The 16,056-nt window shown below is 47.5% G+C and overlaps 1 protein-coding gene across 10 annotated transcripts in view; it reads left to right on the top strand.

Moving 5' to 3' along the window:
* The first annotated feature begins 1,973 nt into the window (after positions 1 to 1,973).
* LOC129823742 (carboxyl-terminal PDZ ligand of neuronal nitric oxide synthase protein-like) overlaps positions 1,974 to 16,056 on the top strand; it is a 55,981-nt gene continuing 41,898 nt past the window's right edge. For all 10 annotated transcript variants that reach the window (XR_008754674.1, XR_008754679.1, XR_008754675.1 and 7 more), the window contains exons 1-2: positions 1,974 to 2,525; positions 2,938 to 3,009. Coding sequence is in view for 1 of the 10 variants with exons in the window: in XM_055882700.1 (XP_055738675.1) it covers positions 2,421 to 2,525; positions 2,938 to 3,009 (177 nt within the window). In the remaining 9 variants the exon portion in view is untranslated. The remainder of the gene's footprint in view (positions 2,526 to 2,937; positions 3,010 to 16,056) is intronic.

Here is a 16,056-nt window from a genome sequence, read left to right as displayed (position 1 = left end):
CAGCTTTGGCAGAGCGGAGAGCCTCCGTGACACAGAGAAGGGTCAGCTTTGGCAGAGCGGAGAGCCTCCGTGACACAGAGAAGAGTCAGCTTTGGCAGAGCGGAGAGCCTCCGTGACATAGAGAAGAGTCAGCTTTGGCAGAGCGGAGAGCCTCCGTGACATAGAGAAGAGTCAGCTTTGGCAGAGCAGAGAGCCTCCGTGACACAGAGAAGAGTCAGCTTTGGCAGTGCGGAGAGCCTCCGTGACATAGAGGAGAGTCAGCTTTGGCAGTGTGGAGAGCCTCCGTGACACAGAGAAGAGTCAGCTTTGGCAGAGCGGAGAGCCTCCGTGACATAGAGAAGAGTCAGCTTTGGCAGAGAGGAGAGCCTCCGTGACATAGAGAAGAGTCAGCTTTGGCAGTGTGGAGAGCCTCCGTGACATAGAGAAGAGTCAGCTTTGGCAGAGCGGAGAGCCTCCGTGACATAGAGAAGAGTCAGCTTTGGCAGTGTGGAGAGCCTCCGTGACACAGAGAAGAGCAGTCTCAGTTGATTGACTCGTCTTGAAGCCTGACTGGTTAGGGTCAAGAAGATTGTTCTGAGAGAGATAACGAGAAAGTTGATCAGAGACAGCACGGTCAAGTGTTTTGGAAAGAAAAGAAAGGGATACAGGTCTATAGTTTTTGACGTCAGATGAGTCGAGTGTTGGTTTCTTGAGGAGGGGAGCGAGTAGTGGGAGAGAGAGAGTGAAGATTGCGACGGCGCTTGACCATCTGGGTAGGGGGCTGAGTGGTTAGGGTTGGAGGAAAGGGAGACAGAAAAGGACACAAAGTAGTCATCAGAGACCTGGAGGGGGGTTGCAGTGAGATTAGTAGGCGAGCGGCCTCTAGTAAAGATGAGGTCAAGCGTATTGCCTGCCTTGTAAATTGGAGGGGATTGGGAAAGGGTGAGGTCAAAAGAGGCAAGGGGAAAGAGAGAGTTAGTGGCTAGTTGGAGGTGGTTTATTAGAATGTAAAAAAATCCTCCGTTATTAAAATAAAAATATTGTTTTACTCCATGAAGTAATCCATCAGTGTACGCCGCCATCTTGTCTATTCAAAATCTTCTTTCATTGATTAAGGCAGGTAGGTGTCCAACCCAAAGTGCTGCATTCACGTTGAATGACACACCTGTCTCGATTAATGAGAAGCTTTGAAATAGACAGGATGGTGACGAACACATTGTTGCATAAATAATTAGAATTATAACATTATATCATATCTATTCACGGTTAAATGGACGCACACATGACTCAACAACTTGACTAGGCCATCTACCCATGACCCGTAAACCCTTTTTCCCTCTCTTTTTTGGAAACTCACATGATGCACAAAGGCAGGGCATCAGGGGGGTGATTGGCCAACATAAGGCTTGTCAGCCATTGCCTTAAAGGCGCAGGGCCTTTTTTACGGCACATATTTCACCAGCGCCAGAGATGGAAGTGGAGACAAGACATCTCACTCGTTCCTTTTTTCTGGTTCACATACAGTCAATGAATTAAGCAGACCAGACCCAGCTGCTAATGCATCGGGGCCTATGGGAGAGCCGGAACTGGGACCATTTTTCAATGGAAAATGGCCTGCATTATTTATCCACCATGTTTGACCAGCACCACGGACAGCACTACACCAATCATACATCTGTCCTCCACGTACACTACACACAGTATGGTCTTTGCCCTGTTGGTATTGTGTAGCAAATCCATTCTGGAGGCAATTGCCTGGTTCTTGTGAATAAACTCTCATGCATCAAATTGATTCTGTGATTAGTTGTTCCCAAATAGTAGGCTAACATCTGCATAGGCTTACTTAGTTAATCTGGAGAACAATGGAGAATACAGTAGGCACATTTGAAAACAGCACCTGCGCTGTTTCCAGATTATGCCACTAGATGTCATACAACCCTTATTACAGGTTTGATGTGAATTGGAGAGAGTTATATGCTACTTCTGCAAGTCCATGAGGATGATGCTATGCTCTATTCCAATGAAAATAGTGGAATCTCCCGATTTAAAAAATCCAACAGCTGGTCTTCAAGCGGATTTGGATGCTGTCATTCGTCATTTGGCACGCGCGTAAACATCAGTTTTTATTCATGGATAAGGCATAAAAAAGAATTGACAACCTTGCCTTGAGAATTGTGCGTCATCTGAAACGCCACTAGACTGGCAGATATTCTAGCTCGGACGGTATCAAATTGGACCGCTAGACGCATATGGCGTTAACAGAATTCATTAGCCAATCAATCTGTCGCGCACAGTGGTTCAACCGGAATGACCGCTGGGTTCTAGGCACTAACCAATCAAAGACCTCCGTGAGTGTTGAGCGAGATGCGCGTATTTACAGTCTTCTAATACCGTTGGCATAAAACTAGTGTTGGACAAGTCGTGTATGTATCAGAAGGGCGATGCCAGGGATAACCAGGTATAATTTAGTGGATGATGCACAGGATTTGAGGATCCCCATGCACAACGAGGCGGCATTTCAGCATGGGGTCTGCTTCGAGGCAAAGGTAATATTACATAGGCTAGGAACTACAGTAGCGGCTTATCGATAAGGGTCTATAGTGTACGGATGCGCGCTGACTATATAATGAATTGATATCCAAAATTATATTTTCCAAAGATGTTACGACAATGTAATGATGATAGCTAGATTGACATTTTTATTTCATTTGAATTGTGCCCTAATATTACACTCAACAGTGTTGATTGAATTCTGTGTGTGCTTGTTGAAATGTATTCATGAATGTATTGTCCTATACCAATTTATCAAATCTATATAGACCTCCAGTAGCCTACCCTTACAATTGATTCAGAATGTACCGTGAAGTCCATTTGACAAGCAGCAGATGAGAACAGAATAAGAGTTCAAGACTACTTGAGTTACTAATGACAAATCTCATAACTGTGTAAATATTATAGTACATTGGCAGTCTGGAAGTGGGTCGTCCGAACAGCCGAATGGAGATAGTGGCTGCAATGAGAAGGATACGGGTAAGATACTTCAATGATCACTTTATCAATTATCTACTTACCTGTGAGGCATAATATTACATGTTTTTCTCTCCCTTCCAGTAGTGATACTTTCGCCATATTAGGAATATTTCAATGCCTTAAAGATAAAAAGAAAACTTGGACTGTGTGTGTGTGTGTGTGTGCGTGTGCGTGTGCGTGTGTGTGTATGGCATGCATGTCCAATCTCTTTTTAAGAGATTCATATTCTACTCTCTCACGTTGGTATGGTATCTGCATATCGAACTGAACTACATCTCGAATATTGCAAATCAATCATAGAATTCTAAGGTTATAAGACTATAATCTCAGTCTAAACCAACCATCTCTTCTAATCCTATCAAACCAATCCTAACCATCTCTCTATAAGGAGATATCTTTCTTAATCTTAAAACCAATATCCTTAACCATGGCTTTAAGAGACGTCCTCTCCGCTGGAGAGATGAGAAAGAGATGGCGATGGTGTCTGGCATTAATGTATACTGCAGTGGGCCAGAGTATTACAGTGTTACGGAGAGCATATAACTGCTGCAGAGGCAGCTGGGAGAGCCAAATGTTACATTTAATCAAGCCATGCCGCCGGGTCTGTGTGACACAGAGGTCAGTGTCTGTTTCACACAGAGGCTGGCCACTTCCTCGATGACGTCCAGAGAGAGACAACTCTTATAAGGAGGAAAGTGATGGGGAATATTTTTAGTGAACATACAGATGTGGGATTTAAATTTGATCACTTTTTTGTTGCTGAGAATTTTCCTGAACAGCAGGAAATGCAAACTTGTAGTGTATTTGAGGTAAAAAGGCTTCTAGAGTTTGTAATTTACAATTTTACATTTCAGACTTGACTTGCCTTTACGAAAAATGTATCAACCCCTACAAAATATCCATGAATTATAATCCACATAATAATTCACATTTCCTGTTGCTGCAGGATTATTTTCCTGCTGTAGCAAACTGGCTCAAATTAAGATCCTACATTTTAGTGGGCGATTATAATATGGTTGTTAGTACCTCAATGGACGGTAAAGGAAATCAAACTACAAACTATCACCTTCAAATTACGAATATTATTGATATATTGTAACTAGTGGATATCTGGAGGTTTAATATCCTGACTTAGTGAGATATACATGGCGGATGATTAAATATCCTGACCTAGTGACATATACATGGAGGAGGTTTAATATACTGACCTAGTGACATATACATGGAGGAGGTTTAATATCCTGACCTAGTGACATAAACATGGAGGAGGTTTAATATACTGACCTAGTGAGATATACATGGAGGAGGTTTTATATCCTGACCTAGTGACATATACACGGAGGAGGTTTAATATACTGACCTAGTGAGATATACATGGAGGAGGTTTTATATCCTGACCAAGTGAGATATACATGGCGGAGGCTCAATCAAGCTAGTCGTCTTGACTACTTTCTTATTTTTTTATTTTTTTTTTTATTTCACCTTTATTTAACCAGGTAGGCTAGTTGAGAACAAGTTCTCATTTGCAACTGCGACCTGGCCAAGATAAAGCATAGCAGTGTGAACAGACAACAACACAGAGTTACACATGGAGTAAACAATAAACAAGTCAATAACATGGTAGAAAAAAGAGAATCTATATACAATGTGTGCAAAAGGCATGAGGTAGGCAATAAATCGAATAATTACAATTTAGCAGATTAACACTGGAGTGATAAATCATCAGATGATCATGTGCAAGAAGAGATACTGGTGTGCAAAAGAGCAGAAAAGTAAATAAATAAAAGCAGTATGGGGGTGAGGTAGGTAAATTGGGTGGGTAGTTTACAGATGGACTATGTACAGCTGCAGCGATCGGTTAGCTGCTCGGATAGCAGATTTTTAAAGTTGTTGAGGGAGATAAAAGTCTCCAACTTCAGAGATTTTTGCAATTCGTTCCAGTCGCAGGCAGCAGAGAACTGGAAGGAAAGGCATCCAAATGAGGTTTTGGCTTTAGGGATGATCAGTGAGATACACCTGCTGGAGCGCGTGCTACGGGTGGGTGTAGCCATCGTGACCAGTGAACTGAGATAAGGCGGCACTTTACCTAGCATAGCCTTGTAGATGACCTGGAGCCAGTGGGTCTGACGACGAACATGTAGCGAGGGCCAGCCGACTAGGGCATACAGGTCGCAGTGGTGGGTCGTATAAGGTGCTTTAGTAACAAAACGGATGGCACTGTGATAAACTGCATCCAGTTTGCTGAGTAGAGTATTGGAAGCTATTTTGTAGATGACATCGCCGAAGTCGAGGATCGGTAGGATAGTCAGTTTTACTAGGGTAAGTTTGGCGGCGTGAGTGAAGGAGGCTTTGTTCCGGAATAGAAAGCCGATTCTAGATTTGATTTTGGATTGGAGATGTTTGATATGAGTCTGGAAGGAGAGTTTGCAGTCTAGCCAGACACCTAGGTACTTATAGATGTCCACATATTCTAGGTCGGAACCGTCCAGGGTGGTGATGCTAGTCGGGCGTGCGGGTGCAGGCAGCGAACGGTTGAAAAGCATGCATTTGGTTTTACTAGCGTTTAAGAGCAGTTGGAGGCCACGGAAGGAGTGTTGTATGGCATTGAAGCTCGTTTGGAGGTTAGATAGCACAGTGTCCAGGGAAGGGCCGGAAGTATACAGAATGGTGTCGTCTGCGTAGAGGTGGATCAGGGAATCGCCCGCAGCAAGAGCAACATCATTGATGTATACAGAGAAAAGAGTCGGCCCGAGAATTGAACCCTGTGGTACCCCCATAGAGACTGCCAGAGGACCGGACAACATGCCCTCCGATTTGACACACTGAACTCTGTCTGCAAAGTAGTTGGTGAACCAGGCAAGGCAGTCATTAGAAAAACCGAGGCTATTGAGTCTGCCGATAAGAATATGGTGATTGACAGAGTCGAAAGCCTTGGCCAGGTCGATGAAGACGGCTGCACAGTAATGTCTTTTATCGATGGCGGTTATGATATCGTTTAGTACCTTGAGCGTGGCTGAGGTGCACCCGTGACCGGCTCGGAAACCGGATTGCACAGTGGAGAAGGTACGGTGGGATTCGAGATGGTCAGTGATCTGTTTGTTGACTTGGCTTTCGAAGACCTTAGCTAGGCAGGGCAGGATGGATATAGGTCTGTAACAGTTTGGGTCCAGGGTGTCTCCCCCTTTGAAGAGGGGGATGACAGCGGCAGCTTTCCAATCCTTGGTGATCTCAGATGATACGAAGGAGAGGTTGAACAGGCTGGTAATAGGGGGTGCGACAATGGCGGCGGACAGTTTCAGAAATAGGGGGTCCAGATTGTCAAGCCCAGCTGATTTGTATGGGTTCAGGTTTTCCAGCTCTTTCAGAACATCTGCTATCTGGATATGGGTAAAGGAGAAGCTGGGGAGGCTTGGGCGAGTAGCAGCGGGGGGGGCGGGACTGTTGGCCAAGGTTGGAGTCGCCAGGTGGAAGGCATGGCCAGCCATTGAGAAATGTTTGCTGAAGTTTTAGATTATCACGGACTTATCAGTGGTGACCGTGTTATCTAGCCTCAGTGCAGTGGGCAGCTGGGAGGAGGTGCTCTTGTTTTCCATGGACTTTACAGTATCCCAGAACTTTTTGGAGTTGGAGCTACAGGATGCAAATTTCTGCTTGAAAAAGCTGGCCTTTGCTTTCCTGACTGACTGCGTGTATTGGTTCCTGACTTCCCTGAACAGTTGCATATCGCGGGGGCTCTTCGATGCTATTGCAGTTCGCCACAGGATGTTTTTGTGCTGGTTGAGGGCAGTCAGGTCTGGAGTGAACCAAGGGCTATATCTGTTCTTGGTTCTGCATTTTTTGAACGGAGCATGCTTGTCTAATATGGTGAGGAAGTAACTTTTAAAGAATGACCAGGCATCCTCGACTGACGGGATGAGGTCAATATCCTTCCAGGGTACCCGGGCCAGGTCGATTAGAAAGGCCTGCTCGCAGAAGTGTTTTAGGGAGCGTTTGACAGTGATGAGGGGTGGTCGTTTGACCGTGGACCCGTGGCGGATACAGGCAATGAGGCAGTGATCGCTGAGATCTTGATTGAAGACAGCAGAGGTGTATTTGGAGGGCAAGTTGGTCAGGATAATGTCTATTAGGGTGCCCATGTTTACGGATTTAGGGTTGTACCTGGTGGGTTCCTTGATGATTTGTGTGAGATTGAGGGCATGAAGCTTAGATTGTAGGACTGCCGGGGTGTTAAGCATATCCCAGTTTAGGTCACCTAACAGAACAAACTCTGAAGCTAGATGGGGAGCGATCAATTCACAGATGGTGTCCAAGGCACAGCTGGGAGCTGAGGGGGGTCGGTAGCAGGCGGCAACAGTGAGAGACTTATTTCTGGAGAGATTAATTTTTAAAATTAGAAGTTCGAACTGTTTGGGCATAGACTTGGAAAGTATGACATTACTTTGCAGGCTATCTCTGCAGTAGATTGCAACTCCTCCCCCTTTGGCAGTTCTATCTTGACGGAAAGTGTTATAGTTGGGTATGGAAATCTCAGAATTTTTGGTGGCCTTCCTAAGCCAGGATTCAGACACGGCAAGGACATCAGGGTTGGCAGAGTGTGCTAAAGCGGTGAGTAAGGCAAACTTAGGGAGGAGGCTTCTGATGTTGACATGCATGAGGCCAAGGCTTTTTCGATCACAGAAGTCAACAAATGAGGGTGACTGGGGACATGCAGGGCCTGGGTTTACCTCCACATCACCCGAGGAACAAAGGAGTAGTAGGATGAGGGTGCGGCTAAAGGCTATCAAAACTGGTCGCCTAGAGCGTTGGGGACAAGGAATAAAAGGAGCAGATTTATGGGCGTGGTAGAATAGATTCTGGGCATAATGTGCAGACCAGGGTATGGTGGGGCACGGGTACAGCGGAGGCAAGCCCAGGCACTGGGTGATGATAAGAGAGGTTGTATCTCTGGACATGCTGGTCTCAATGGGTGAGGTCACCGCATGTGTGGGGGGTGGGACAAAGGAGGTATCAGAGGTACGGAGAGTGGAACTACGGGGTCCATTGCAAACCTAAACAATGATAACTAGCCTGAACAACAGTATGCAAGGCATATTGATATTTGAGAGAGACATACAATAAGGCATAAAGTGATTGCAGGTCATGATTGGGAGAGCTAGCTAAAACAACAGGTGAGGTAAGAGCAGCTAGTCAGCTAACACAGCAACAGAAGGTAAAAATGGCGACGACTGGGCAGAGAGGGTCGGATTAACTACACACAGATCCTGAGTTAAGGCACAGAGCCGACAGATAAAACACAAATAAACAGAATGGAGTACCATGAATTAATGGACAGTCAAGCAGGCATCAGCTATGTAGCCAAGTGATCATAGTGTCCAGGGGGCAGCCGTAGATGGAGCAGTGAGGCCTCCACTAAGCACGCGTTTAAAGTTAGTAGCCCGGGGGGGTGGTCTGCTCAGACGGAGGGGATCTGCTCAGACGGAGGCCGGTTGAGGGCACGTCTGCAGACCAGACGTGGTCGTGTCGACAGAGAATCCAAGCCGGATAGCGATGGCGAAAGAGAGGTTGTGAATTGTAGAATTGTGTTTGCTAACTGGTGCTAGCTTCCTGGCTGCGCTAGCTGCAAGATAAGCTAGCAGTTAGCAGACCGGGGCAGGCAAGTTAGCCTTTGGGGGACGTCGCGATGGGGGGGGGGGGGGGGGGGGGGGAGTCTGTTTTTGCCTCTTCGTGCGGTGACGTCGATAGACCAGTCGTGGAATTAGTAGGGTTCCAGGTAGCTCTAGGTAGCTAACAGGCCTAGTAGGTTAGCAAAATGGGCCTTCAGCGGGCGTCACGCCTGAGGGGCCTGTTGGAGTCCTCGGGCAGATTATGTCGGTATTCCAGTCGTAGAGGATCGGCGGGGTTCCGTGCTCCGTACCGGCAGTAAAGGGGTCCGGATATTGTAGCCCAGGAGTGGGCTTCAGTGGTAGCACAGGAGCCCTAGCCGGGCTAGCTTCAGGCTAATTGGTGCTTGCTCCGGGATGGAAACGCTAGCCAGGAGTGGTCACCCGGGATTGTGGTTAGCTAGTTGCAAAGATCCAGATGAAAATGTTCAGAGTTTGCGGTAGGAATCCGGGGATATGGAGAGAAATAGGCCCGTTATGCTCTGGTTTTAGTCACGTTGTTCGAACTAGCGAGAGCTTTCCGAGCTAAAGGTTAGCTGATGACCGCTAGCAATGGTTTGCTAACTGATAGCTGGTAGGCAGTTAGCTGGCTATCTTCAGTAGATGGATTCCAGATCAGAAGTAAATAGAAATACTTTAGAAAAAAGCAGATCCACGCCACATTGGGTGAGGCGGGTTGCAGGAGAGTATTTAGAAGTTGAGGTTTAAGAAAGTTTTTTAAAAGATATGCGAAGAAAAAGATGTAAAAAGATATATACAAGGGACACGGGACACGACAGGACAAAGACGTCTACACTGCTACGCCATGTCGTTCTCGCTGGCACCAAAAGTTTTTAAAAGTGTTGATAGGGGACAGAATGTGGTCGGACCATCAAATAATTGGTACTCTTGCAGAATTTCCGCGAGGATATTGTACATTTAATCAAAGCCTACTGGATGACAAATTATTTTAACCAAGACAGAATAACGTTTAACTGACTTTTTCAGACATAAAATAGGTATCAGATCCCCTTACTGTATGGGACACTTTTAAATGTGCCTTTAGAGGCCATGCAATTCAGTCCTCACCTTTAGTAAAACCAAAACAATGTAGGTCAAAAGAGTTCATCCTAAAAAAGGAAATAGAGGAACTAACAGTAGAGACAGATACCAATAAAAACTGTAACAGGCACAGAATAAATTAGAGGAAAAACTCAAATAAACGGACAAACTTATTCAAGAAAGATCAAGTGTAATATATTATAAATATAAAGCAAACTAGATGGAATATAGTGAAAAATGCACCAAATTTGTTTTTTAATTTACAACATGGATATGCAACCCAGAAATGATTTACAGAAACTTGTTACAAATGACGGAGTCATCCATGATTCACCAAACTATATTTTGAAAGAGGAAGCAAAGTGCATTAAGCAACTGTTTTCATTTCAGTCTACTCCATTTCCACTAACTGAAGTTAATTGTAAGGATTCTTTTTCTACCAATAGTGTAAAATTAACAGCTATACAGAAAGACACATGTGAAGGCCAAATTACAGAGGAGTAACTTCTAGATGCAATTCAAGTATTCAAGTCTGGGAAAACTCCAGGGCTGGATAGCATACCAGTTGAGGAAATCAATGATTTCCATTGATAATTTGTGTGTGATTCTGTTGTCAGCACATGTAAAGTATCAACTATGTAAAGAAAAAAGTATTTAATAAGAATATTTCATTCATTCAGATCTAGGATGTGTTATTTTAGTGTTCCCTTTATTTTTTTGAGCAGTGTATATTAGGAATACAACCATCCCAGCTTTGCAGATTTTTCTACGAAGAGACAGAATCATTATATCACTTGTTTTGATAGTGCCCATATGTAGCTTGTTTTTGATCGCAGGTTCAGGAATGGCAGAAAAAATGCAACATTTACTTTGTGCTAACTCTGCAAATAGCACTGCTGGGTGATTTGATAAGTCATAGTCAATCGATCAATAATATAATACTTTTAGCAAAGGTCTATATCTTTCATTTACAATCTGTAGAAACTACGAGAATAGAAAGGTTCAGGACTTTTGTGAAACATCACAGCACAGTGGAAAAATGCATGACAGCAAGAAATCAAAACTGGATGGTCTTCAGAGACAGATGGGAGGGGTTGAAGGTAGCTGAAGGCTAGGACCAAAAACAAAGATAACTATTGTAAAATGTACCGTCCGTAAAATGTATATAGTACGTATAAGCTGGAAGTAGAAGCCTAAGTGTTGTTGTCCATTAGTTTACTCCAAGTAGGCAAGGGGTGGTAGGGTTAGGGGAAAGTAATAAAGAAGGAAAATACATTTTAAAATATATATTTAGAATAATATATACAGGGGATTGAAAATGATGCAGACAATTACATTGATAGAAGCCACAATCTAGATCCTACATACACAATAGAATAATGTAAGTGTTCATCAAAGTCATCCTTCGTGGACTAGGTTCTCTTGTTGGCGTACATTGAGACAACTACTTAGGAGAAAAAGTCAAGTTGAGTATCCTGTAAGAAAATAATCAAATTAGGCCCGGTAAATGTTGATTGAGGTCATCGGAGAGACAACTTCTGAAGAAAGTGAAGTGGAACTTATCCTTTGTAAACGTAGTGGCACGGGGCCCAGCAAGTGTTTACTGAAGTCGTCCTTATTGGATCAGAGGAAAGTCAGTGTCCTCTGGGACCATAATGGAATTGGGCTCAACGAGCGTTTACTGTTTATCAACGTCGTCCTTCTTGGGCCAAGTTCCCTTGTTGGTTTACAGTGGAGTACGTGGCCTACTCTACTTTATGGTGGAAAAGTTAGCCTGGTCCCAGATCTCTTTGTGCTGCCGACTCCTACGTTCATTTTTGTCAAGACAGCGTATACATATCTGAAACCGGGCTAGTAAAGACTGCATCAACTCAGACAAAAAAAAACACCACATCCATTCTTCAGGCATTGCTGCCTTCCAACAACATAAAGAGAGAGGGGAATACCCAGTCTGCTTTATTCTCTCTTTCTAGAGGCAGAGCTTTGTTGATGCACATGAAAATAATGAGAACCGTCCTCTCTTTGTTCCCCCTCATTTCCCACTGTCAGGTGTTTAGGCCCAGTTTCTATAGGGCTGTGTGGGGGTGGATGGTGGTGTGTAGCCCCAGTTTCTATAAGGCTGTGTGGGGGTGGATGGTGGTGTTTAGGCCCAGTTTCTATAAGGCTGTGTAGGGGTGGATGGTGGTGTGTCGCCACAGTTTCTATAAGGCTGTGTAGGGGTGGATGGTGGTGTGTCGCCCCAGTTTCTATAAGGCTGTGTAGGGGTGGATGGTGGTGTGTCGCCCCAGTTTCTATAGGGCTGTGTGGGGTGGATGGTGGTGTGTCGCCCCAGTTTCTATAAGGCTGTGTGGGTGTGGATGGTGGTGTGTAGCCCCAGTTTCTATAAGGCTGTGTGGGTGTGGATGATGGTGTGTAGGCCCAGTTTCTATAGGGCTGTGTGGGTGTGGATGGTGGTGTGTAGCCCCAGTTTCTATAAGGCTGTGTGGGGGTGGATGGTGGTGTGTAGCCCCAGTTTCTATAAGGCTGTGTGGGGGTGGATGGTGGTGTGTAGGCCCAGTTTCTATAAGGCTGTGTGGGGGTGGATGGTGGTGTGTAGCCCCAGTTTCTATAAGGCTGTGTGGGGGTGGATGGGGGTGTGTAGGCCCAGTTTCTATAAGGCTGTGTGGGGGTGGATGGTGGTGTGCAGGGCCAGTTTCTATAAGGCTGTGTGGGGGTGGATGGTGGTGTGTAGGCCCAGTTTCTATAAGGCTGTGTGGGGGTGGATGGTGGTGTGTAGGCCCAGTTTCTATAGGGCTGTGTGGGGGTGGATGGTGGTGTGTAGCCCCAGTTTCTATAGGGCTGTGTGGGGGTGGATGGTGGTGTGAAGCCCCAGTTTCTATAAGGCTGTGTGGGGGTGGGATGGTGGTGTGTAGCCCCAGTTTCTATAGGGCTGTGTGGGGGTGGATGGTGGTGTGAAGCCCCAGGTTCTATAGGGCTGTGTAGGGGTGGATGATGGTGTGTAGGCCCAGTTTCTATAAGGCTGTGTGGGGGTGGGATGGTGGTGTGTAGCCCCAGTTTCTATAGGGCTGTGTGGGGGTGGATGGTGGTGTGAAGCCCCAGTTTCTATAGGGCTGTGTAGGGGTGGATGGTGGTGTGTAGGCCCAGTTTCTATAGGGCTGTGTGGGGGTGGATGGTGGTGTGTAGCCCCAGTTTCTATAAGGCTGTGTGGGGGTGGATGGTGGTGTTTAGGCCCAGTTTCTATAAGGCTGTGTAGGGGTGGATGGTGGTGTGTCGCCACAGTTTCTATAAGGCTGTGTAGGGGTGGATGGTGGTGTGTCGCCCCAGTTTCTATAGGGCTGTGTGGGGTGGATGGTGGTGTGTCGCCCCAGTTTCTATAGGGCTGTGTGGGGTGGATGGTGGTGTGTCGCCCCAGTTTCTATAGGGCTGTGTGGGGGTGGATGGTGGTGTGTAGCCCCAGTTTCTATAGGGCTGTGTGGGGTGGATGGTGGTGTGTCGCCCCAGTTTCTATAGGGCTGTGTGGGGGTGGATGGTGGTGTGTAGCCCCAGTTTCTATAAGGCTGTGTGGGGGTGGATGGTGGTGTGTAGCCCCAGTTTCTATAAGGCTGTGTGGGGGTGGATGATGGTGTGTAGCCCCAGTTTCTATAGGGCTGTGTGGGTGTGGATGATGGTGTGTAGGCCCAGTTTCTATAAGGCTGTGTGGGGGTGGATGGTGGTGTGTAGCCCCAGTTTCTATAAGGCTGTGTGGGGGTGGATGGTGGTGTGTAGCCCCAGTTTCTATAAGGCTGTGTGGGGGTGGATGGTGGTGTGTAGCCCCAGTTTCTATAAGGCTGTGTGGGTGTGGATGGTGGTGTGTAGCCCCAGTTTCTATAAGGCTGTGTGGGTGTGGATGATGGTGTGTAGGCCCAGTTTCTATAGGGCTGTGTGGGTGTGGATGGTGGTGTGTAGCCCCAGTTTCTATAAGGCTGTGTGGGGGTGGATGGTGGTGTGTAGCCCCAGTTTCTATAAGGCTGTGTGGGGGTGGATGGTGGTGTGTAGGCCCAGTTTCTATAAGGCTGTGTGGGGGTGGATGGTGGTGTTTAGGCCCAGTTTCTATAAGGCTGTGTGGGGTGGATGGTGGTGTCTAGCCCCAGTTTCTATAAGGCTGTGTGGGGTGGATGGTGGTGTGTAGCCCCAGTTTCTATAAGGCTGTGTGGGGGTGGATGGTGGTGTGTAGCCCCAGTTTCTATAGGGCTGTGTGGGGGTGGATGGTGGTGTGTAGCCCCAGTTTCTATAGGGCTGTGTGGGGGTGGATGGTGGTGTGTAGCCCCAGTTTCTATAGGGCTGTGTGGGGGTGGATGGTGGTGTGTAGCCCCAGTTTCTATAGGGCTGTGTGGGGGTGGATGGTGGTGTGTAGCCCCAGTTTCTATAAGGCTGTGTGGGGGTGGATGGTGGTGTGTAGGCCCAGTTTCTATAGGGCTGTGTGGGGGTGGATGGTGGTGTGTAGGCCCAGTTTCTATAAGGCTGTGTGGGGGTGGATGGGTGTGTGTAGCCCCAGTTTCTATAAGGCTGTGCGGGGGTGGATGGTGGTGTGTAGGCCCAGTTTCTATAGGGCTGTGTGGGGGTTGGTGGTGTGTAGCCCCAGTTTCTATAGAGCTGTGTGGGGGTGGATGGTGGTGTGTAGCCCCAGTTTCCATAAGGCTGTGCGGGGGTGGATGGTGGTGTGTAGGCCCAGTTTCTATAAGGCTGTGTGGGGGTTGGTGGTGTGTAGCCCCAGTTTCTATAGGGCTGTGTGGGTGGTGGTGTGTAGGCCCAGTTTCTATAAGGCTGTGTGGGGGTTGGTGGTGTGTAGCCCCAGTTTCTATAGAGCTGTGTGGGGGTGGATGGTGGTGTGTAGCCCCAGTTTCCATAAGGCTGTGCGGGGGTGGATGGTGGTGTGTAGGCCCAGTTTCTATAAGGCTGTGTGGGGGTGGATGGTGGTGTGTAGCCCCAGTTTCTATAGGGCTGTGTGGGGTGGATGGTGGTGTGTAGCCCCAGTTTCTATAAGGCTGTGTGGGGTGGATGGTGGTGTGTAGGCCCAGTTTCTATAGAGCTGTGTGGGGGTGGATGGTGGTGTGTAGGCCCAGTTTCTATAAGGCTGTGTGGGGGTGGATGGTGGTGTGTAGCCCCAGTTTCTATAGGGCTGTGTGGGGGTGGATGGTGGTGTGTAGCCCCAGTTTCTATAGGGCTGTGTGGGGGTGGATGGTGGTGTGTAGCCCCAGTTTCTATAGGGCTGTGTGGGGGTGGATGGTGGTGTGAAGCCCCAGTTTCTATAGGGCTGTGTGGGGGTGGATGGTGGTGTGTAGCCCCAGTTTCTATAGGGCTGTGTGGGGGTGGATGGTGGTGTGTAGCCCCAGTTTCTATAAGGCTGTGTGGGGGTGGATGGTGGTGTGTAGGCCCAGTTTCTATAAGGCTGTGTGGGGGTGGATGGTGGTGTTTAGGCCCAGTTTCTATAAGGCTGTGTGGGGGTGGATGGTGGTGTGAAGCCCCAGTTTCTATAGGGCTGTGTGGGGGTGGATGGTGGTGTGTAGCCCCAGTTTCTATAGGGCTGTGTGGGGGTGGATGGTGGTGTGTAGCCCCAGTTTCTATAAGGCTGTGTGGGGGTGGATGGTGGTGTGTAGGCCCAGTTTCTATAAGGCTGTGTGGGGGTGGATGGTGGTGTTTAGGCCCAGTTTCTATAGGGCTGTGTTGGGGTGGATGGTGGTGTGTAGCCCCAGTTTCTATAAGGCTGTGTGGGGGTGGATGGTGGTGTGTAGCCCCAGTTTCTATAAGGCTGTGTGGGGGTGGATGGTGGTGTGTAGCCCCAGTTTCTATAAGGCTGTGTGGGGGTGGAAGGTGGTGTGTAGCCCCAGTTTCTATAGGGCCTGTGTAGGGGTGGATGGTGGTGTGTAGGCCCAGTTTCTATAAGGCTGTGTGGGGGTGGATGGTGGTGTGTAGGCCCAGTTTCTATAAGGCTGTGTGGGGATGGATGGTGGTGTGTAGCCCCAGTTTCTATAGGGCTGTGTGGGGGTGGATGGTGGTGTGAAGCCCCAGTTTCTATAGGGCTGTGTGGGGGTGGATGGTGGTGTGTAGCCCCAGTTTCTATAAGGCTGTGTGGGGATGGATGGTGGTGTGTAGCCCCAGTTTCTATAGGGCTGTGTGGGGGTGGATGGTGGTGTGTAGCCCCAGTTTCTATAGGGCTGTGTGGGGGTGGATGGTGGTGTGTAGCCCCAGTTTCTATAGGGCTGTGTGGGTGTGGATGGTGGTGTGTAGCCCCAGTTTCTATAAGGCTGTGTGGGGGTGGATGGTGGTGTGTAGCCACCAGTGCAATTTCTAAGTTATTAAAAGGTAT

Source organism: Salvelinus fontinalis, chromosome 26 (genome assembly GCF_029448725.1).
Source record: "Salvelinus fontinalis isolate EN_2023a chromosome 26, ASM2944872v1, whole genome shotgun sequence".
Lineage (NCBI taxonomy): Eukaryota > Metazoa > Chordata > Actinopteri > Salmoniformes > Salmonidae > Salvelinus > Salvelinus fontinalis.
The sequence above is the reverse complement of the archived record's forward strand: the minus strand, read 5'-3'. Positions and strand labels throughout refer to the sequence as shown.